General features: G+C 54.6%; 2 protein-coding genes across 2 annotated transcripts in view; both read left to right on the top strand.

Moving 5' to 3' along the window:
- PPP5C (protein phosphatase 5 catalytic subunit) overlaps positions 1 to 6984 on the top strand; it is a 263787-nt gene that overhangs the window by 225903 nt on the left and 30900 nt on the right. The window lies entirely within an intron of this gene.
- On the top strand, positions 965 to 6503 carry SPINT2 (serine peptidase inhibitor, Kunitz type 2). The gene is made up of 6 exons (XM_072848874.1): positions 965 to 1183; positions 3305 to 3475; positions 5349 to 5405; positions 5528 to 5698; positions 5798 to 5851; positions 5959 to 6503. Exons 1-6 carry the CDS (start codon positions 1084 to 1086, stop codon positions 6126 to 6128), a joined length of 723 nt encoding a protein of 240 aa, XP_072704975.1. The 5' UTR covers positions 965 to 1083; the 3' UTR covers positions 6129 to 6503.

The following is a 6984-nucleotide window of genomic DNA, read 5'->3' as shown; positions in this document are numbered from 1 at the left end:
CCCTATAGACCCTATAGCGCCCTACAGTGCCCACAGCTCCCCTAACCCTATAGACCCTATAGCGCCCTACAGTACCCAGAGCTCCCCTAACCCTATAGACCCTATAGGGCCCATGAACCCTACAGACCCTATAGCGCCCTACAGCACCCACAGCTCCTCTAACCCTATAGACCCTATAGAGCCCTACAGTGCCCACAGCTAACCTAACCCTATAGACCCTATAGCGCCCTACAGCACCCACAGCTCCCCTAATCCTATAGACCCTATAGCACCCATGAACCCTACAGACCCTATACCACCCTACAGTGCCCACAGCTCCCCTAACCCTATAGACCCTAGAACGCCCTAGAGCGCCCACAGCTCCCATGAACCCTATAGCCCCTATGGCGCCCACAGCTCCCCTAACCCTATAGCCCCCTATAGCTCCCCCTAATCCTATAGCTCCCTATAGCCACCCATAGTGTCAGCAGCACCCCTTACCCTATAGCCCCTATGGTGCCCACAGCTCCCCTAACCCTATAGCCCCCTATAGCTCCCCCTAATCCTATAGCTCCCTATAGCCACCCATAGTGTCAGCAGCACCCCTTACCCTATAGCCCCTATGGCGCCCACAGCTCCCCTAACCCTATAGCCCCCTATAGCTCCCCTAACCCTATAGCCCCCTATAGCTCCCCTAACCCTATAGCCCCTATATTGCCTCCAGCTCCGCAACGGGCGTGGTTCAGCGCTTTTTCCCGCGCCGCATGCAAACGAAGAGGCGGGGCTTTGGCGGCAGCGCCCGGACGGGCGGAGCTTGGCGACGAGGCGGGGCGGAGCTTGGCGACGAGGCGGGGCGGAGCTTGGCGACGAGGCGGGGCGGAGCTTGGCGATGGGGCGGGGCGGAGCCTGGCGCCGGGGCGGGGCGGAGCTTGGCGATGGGGCGGGGCGGAGCCTGGCGCCGGGGCGGGGCGGAGCTTGCCGACGGGCCGGGGCGCACCTGTGCGCCGCGGGATAGGAGGGGCGGAGCTTGGCGGCGGGGCGGGGCGCACCTGTGTGACGTAGGCGGGCGGGGCGCACCTGTGTGACGCAGCGGCGGCGGTGGCCATGGCGCCTGGGCGGCTCCTCCCGCTGCTGCTGCTGCTGCCCCTGCCCGCGGCCGCCGCCATCGACGCCCGACCCGGCCCCAACGGGTCCCCCCTGCTCGGTAGCGGCCGCCTCCAGGCCCCGGGGCGGGGGCTTAAGGGGGGGGCGGCGGCGGACTTTGTGGGCCTCCTGGGGAGGCCGCGGCCTCCTGAGGGTCTTGGGGGTGGATCCTGAGGGGGAGCTCTGGGGGTCGCGGTCTTTGAGGGCCCTGAAGGGGTCCCGACCTTCGGGGGTCCCTGGGAGGTTTTGAGGGGATCCCCGCCTTGTGAGGGGGTTCTGAAGGCTTCTGGGGGCGGGCTGTGGGTTTGGGGGTCTGGGGGTCTCTATAAGGGTCGTGGCCTTTGGGGGAGACTTGGGGAGAGCCTGGGTGGGGTCACGGGCTTAGGGGGTGAGGCTGGGTCCCTGGGAGGGGCCCTGTGGGGTCACAGCATCAGGGGAGGGTCTCAGAACCCCTCTTAGGAGGGCTCTGGGGGCCAGGCTGTGCGGGGTCGTGGCCTTTTGGGGGGCTCTGGAGGGGTCGTGACCTTAGAGGAAAAGTCTGAGTGGGGTCACGGCCTCGAGGAGTGACCCTGGGTCCCTCGGGGGGACACTCTGGGGTGTCATTGCCTTGAGGGGGGGCGGGGGGGTCTCTAAACCCTCCTGGGGGTGTCCAGGCCCTTTGGGGAAGGAAGTCTGTGCTCATGGTGGGGAGCGGGCCCTGTTCCTCCTTCTCCAGGAAGAGCCTCTGTTCCTTTTTTTTTTGTCATTTTTAAACTCAAAAAAGCTCATTGTTCATTCCCTTCACGGGCAGGGGTGCGGGGGGGAGCCACCCCAGTGGCTCTGGTGAGTTGTGGGGGGGTCAAAAAGGGGTTTTGCCCCCCTCCCCCCCCAAGCCAACGCGCCATCGCTCCCTCAGCTCCAAACTTCCTCCTCGATGCGAGGAAATCTAAGCCCAAGCTCTCCCCGACACCGCGGGGTTGGTTTTGGGGTGTTTTTACGGGGGTTCAAAGCACCCCAATCCTTGGGGGAGGGCAGATTCAGCCCCCCTCACCGTCACAGGATCCGTCCCGCTCCCTCGGGATGAAGCAGCGGCTCTTTCCCCCGGCAAAAATCCGGATCTCGGTTATCCCAACCGACCCCGGCGAGCGGTTGGGAGCCCTCGAGGGAGCAAGTTCGCCCGGTTGCTGCCCTCAAATCTCCGTAAACAGGAAACGACTTGCACTTTTCAACCGAGTTCGTTACCTCGGCGGCTTAACGAGGAAGAAATTTGGGCCCTCCCCATGCTGCTGGAGTCCGATCCCGCTGGGATTTTCTCTTCCTGAGCCAAAAAAGTGGCTTTTGGGGTTGTTTTTTTTAAAAATATTTCATCACTTTCAGCTGGAAATCAGGTCCCAGCTGGATAATTTTGCGGCACCTGGAGTGGCCGTGGCCACTGGCCCGGCAAATCCGTGTGCCGCTGGCTCTTCTCCCCCCCTCAAACCTCAGCAGGACCCCAGGAGGTGTATTAATTTGGGGGGGACAGCACATAGAGCCCCTCCCAAAACCTCCACATGGCTCTCAGGGGCTGTACCCCCACCCCGTGATCCCCTTTGGGGTCCCCCCCCACCTTCTCCCGGCCCCCCGGGAAGTTGGTTTCACGAGGGGGGATTTCAGTAAAGCTGGAATTTAGGGATTTAGGCTCGGTTTTGTCTAAAACTGGAAGTTTCTGGCTCTTCGGTTCATTATTATTCTTGTTATTCGGTTTGTTATTTGGCTTAGTGTTGTCGGTTTATTCTTAGTATTCGGTTTATTCTTAGTATTCGGTTTATTCTTAGTATTCGGTTTATTCTTAGTATTCGGTTTATTCTTAGTATTCGGTTTATTCTTAGTATTCGGTTTATTCTTAGTATTCGGTTTATTATTTATTATCCCGGTGGATTTGCCTTCGCTCCGGCCCCAGAGCACCGCTCGCTGCCCGATTTCCAGGGGTGCAGGTGGGGGGGGGCTGATGGGTGCTTTTTGGGGGAAAATTCACCTTCCGGGCTCTGCCTCGTGCCGGGAATCGGCACAGAGCCGGGGTGCCGAGCCGGTAAATCCCTTCCCAGCCAATAAATCCCTTCCAAACCTGGGGGGGGGATTGTGTCTGCCCCCCCAAAATTTGGGGAAAACGGGGTTTGGTCATGGTGGTTAATGTCTTTTTTTTTTTTTTTTTTTCTCCCGGCAGAGCTCTGCTCGCTGCCCAAGGTGGTGGGACGGTGCCGGGCCTCGATGCCGCGGTGGTGGTTCAACGTCACCGGCGGCTCGTGCCAAAGCTTCGTCTTCGGCGGCTGCGAGGGAAACGCCAACAACTTCCTGACGGAGCGGGAATGTCGGGAGAGCTGCGTCCTCGGAGGGGGTGAGGTCACCACGGGGGGGACACGCGGTGCCGATCGCGGCCCCGGGGCGATCCGGGAATCATCCCGTCCCACCAAATTGGGTCGTTTTGGGGGTTTTTTTATCATTTTGGTGCCAAAACCCACCAAATTGGGCTATTTGGGGGTTGTTTTTCATTGCTTTGGCATCAAACGCCCCAATAGAACCCACCAAATTGGGTTATTTCATTGTTTTGGGGCCAAACACCCCAAAATAACCCACCAAATTGGGGTTTTGTTTGTTTGTTCTTTTTACTCTTGGCATCAAACACCCCAAAATAACCCACCAAATTGGATTACTTGGGGGTTTTTAACATTTTGGTGCCAAACACCCCAAAAAACCCCACTGAATTGGGCCATTTTGGGTTTTTTTAAATCATTTCAGCATCAAACACCCCAAAATAATCCACCAAATTGGGGGGGTTTATTGTTTTGGTGCCAAACACCCCAAAATAACCCACTGAATTGGGCCATTTGGTGGCTTTTTTAAATTACTTTGGCATCAAACACCCCAAAATAACCCAATTTGGTCGGTAATTTGTTTTTTTCTTTTATTGTTTTGGTGTCAAATAACCCACCAAATTTTATTATTTGGGGTTTTTTTATCGTTTTGGTGTCAAACACCCCAAAATAACCCACCAAATTGGGCCATTTTGGGTGTGTTGTATCATTTTGGCATCAAACACCCTAAAATAACCCACCAAATTGGGTTATTTTATTGTTTTGGTGCCAAACCCCTCCTAAATAACCCACCAAATTGGGTTATTTTGGTTTTTTTTAATCACTTTGGCATCAAACACCCCAAAATAACCCGCCAAATTTGGTTATTTTTTTGTTTTGGTGCCAAACACCCCAAAATAACCCACTGAATTGGGCCATTTGGTGGCTTTTTTAAATTACTTTGGCATCAAACACCCCAAAATAACCCAATTTGGTCGGTAATTTGTTTTTTTCTTTTATTGTTTTGGTGTCAAATAACCCACCAAATTTTATTATTTGGGTTTTTTTTTGTCGTTTTGGTGTCAAACACCCCAAAATAACCCACCAAATTGGGCCATTTTGGGTGTGTTGTATCATTTTGGCATCAAACACCCTAAAATAACCCACCAAATTTGGTTATTTTATTGTTTTGGTGCCAAACCCCTCCTAAATAACCCACCAAATTGGGTTATTTTGGTTTTTTTTAATCACTTTGGCATCAAACACCCCAAAATAACCCGCCAAATTTGGTTATTTTTTTGTTTTGGTGCCAAACACCCCAAAATAACCCACTGAATTGGGCCATTTGGTGGCTTTTTTAAATTACTTTGGCATCAAACACCCCAAAATAACCCAATTTGGTCGGTAATTTGTTTTTTTCTTTTATTGTTTTGGTGTCAAATAACCCACCAAATTTTATTATTTGGGGTTTTTTTTGTCGTTTTGGTGTCAAACACCCCAAAATAACCCACCAAATTGGGCCATTTTGGGTGTGTTGTATCATTTTGGCATCAAACACCCTAAAATAACCCACCAAATTTGGTTATTTTATTGTTTTGGTGCCAAACCCCTCCTAAATAACCCACCAAATTGGGTTATTTTGTTTTTTTTTAATCACTTTGGCATCAAACACCCCAAAATAACCCGCCAAATTTGGTTATTTTTTTGTTTTGGTGCCAAACACCCCAAAATAACCCACTGAATTGGGCTATTTTGGGCTTTTTTTCATTGCTTTGGCATCAAACACCCCAAAATAACCCACCGAATTGGGCTATTTTGGGCTTTTTTTCATTGCTTTGGCATCAAACACCCCAAAATAACCCACCAAATCAGGTCATTTTGTGTTTTTTTCTTTTTTTTTTTAATCGTTTTCCCCAGCTTCGAAGAAACCCGGCCATCGCGCCAAGCAAACCGATCCCGACTCCACCTACGATGGTAAAACCTCACTGCGCCGTTCGGCGCTGCCGAATTCTTTCTCCCCCCCGCTTCCTTGGGCAACGCCAGGAGAATTTGGGGGGGGTCTGCGCCCAACGTACCCCCCCCCAAATCCCCTGCAGAGCACTGCGCCGTCCCCCGGGTGACCGGCCCGTGCCGTGCCTCCTTCCTGCGCTGGTACTACAGCCCGGCAAACCAAACCTGCCGGCAATTCATCTACGGCGGCTGCCGGGGAAATAAAAACAACTACCAAAATGAAGAGGAATGCTTGAGCCGCTGCGGCCCCAAGCCAGGTGAGGGACAGCGGGACCATCCCCGAGTGGCCTTGGGGACATCCCTGTGTGTCGTGTCCCCCCCCCCACCCCGTCTCACTCCAGTTTCCCTCCCTGCAGAAGATACTGGTGGTACTGGTGCCGATTTCCACGGGGATTTCCTCTCTACCGAAGGTAAGCGCTGGCGGGGGTTCCGCTCCCCACCTCCCCCTGGTCCCCGTCACCCTCGGGGACATCAGTGACCTCTTTTTTGGGGGTGTCCCCCCCCCTCACACACACAGCGCTGGCACTGGGGGTGCTCCTGGCCATCCTGGCAGCCATTTTGTTGGGTTACGTGACGGATGTCACCCTCAAGACGTGCCGGAGAAAACCGGAGCTGCCGGCAGCAGGAATGGGCTGGAGCCCCGGGGACGACAAGGAATATCTGATGAGCAACGCCTACACCCTCTGAGGGGGGGTACCCCCTCTTTGTGGACCCCCCCAAGGCGGGAGACCCCCCCCAAAATGACTTCTCTGGTGCATTTTGGGCACCTCGCTTGTTCTTTATAATTACTTTTTTCTCTTTGTTGTTTTTTTTCAGGGTGGGGTTTTTCTTTTTTTTTAGAAAAACAGGGTTGTGGAGAATCACTAGTGGGGGGGGGTGTTTTTTAAAGTTGCCCCCCCCCCCCCCAACACCCACACCCCCTGGGGAAGGGGGGGTTTCTACCCCCTTCCCTGGCTCTTCCCACCCGGATTCAGCACCCCAAGGGAGCCGGGCCTCTCTCCCAGTGATTTTAGGGGGGATCCCAGTGATTTTGGGGGGGGTCCCAGTGATTGGGGGACCCTATCCCCTTGCTTTTGGGGGTGGGGGAGCATGTGGGGGTGTTTGCGATTGTTATGTCGAATCAACCAGATTTAGGGTTTAATAATTAATTTTGGGGGTGGTGTTGTGTTTTTTTTATACGTTACAGGGAATTTTTTTTTTCTCAATAAAGGGAGATGTCAACCACCCTCAGGGGGCTCGGGATTCTTGAGGTGGGTGGGGGGCACCCCAAAAGCACCTGGGGGGGGGGGGGGGGCTGGGGGGCTCAAACTTGGTGTGTGTGTGTGGGAGCTCTTTGATGGGGCTGGGACCCCCCAAGCCTGGCTGAGGCCCCTTTTGTTGGGGAGGGAAGGCCCAAAATGGGGTGCAGGTGTTGGGGGGGGGCACTGGCACCCCCTCCTGTGCACCCCAGCACCCCAAATCTGCTGGCTCAGCGAAGACAAACCCTGCGGCCCTGCCCTGGCGCCGGCTGAGCCGGATCCAGGACATGCCTGGGGGGAATGGG

This window comes from Ciconia boyciana, chromosome 33, assembly GCF_034638445.1.
Source record: "Ciconia boyciana chromosome 33, ASM3463844v1, whole genome shotgun sequence".
NCBI lineage: Eukaryota > Metazoa > Chordata > Aves > Ciconiiformes > Ciconiidae > Ciconia > Ciconia boyciana.
Note: the sequence above shows the minus strand (reverse complement) of the source record. Positions and strands in the feature narration are given on the sequence as shown.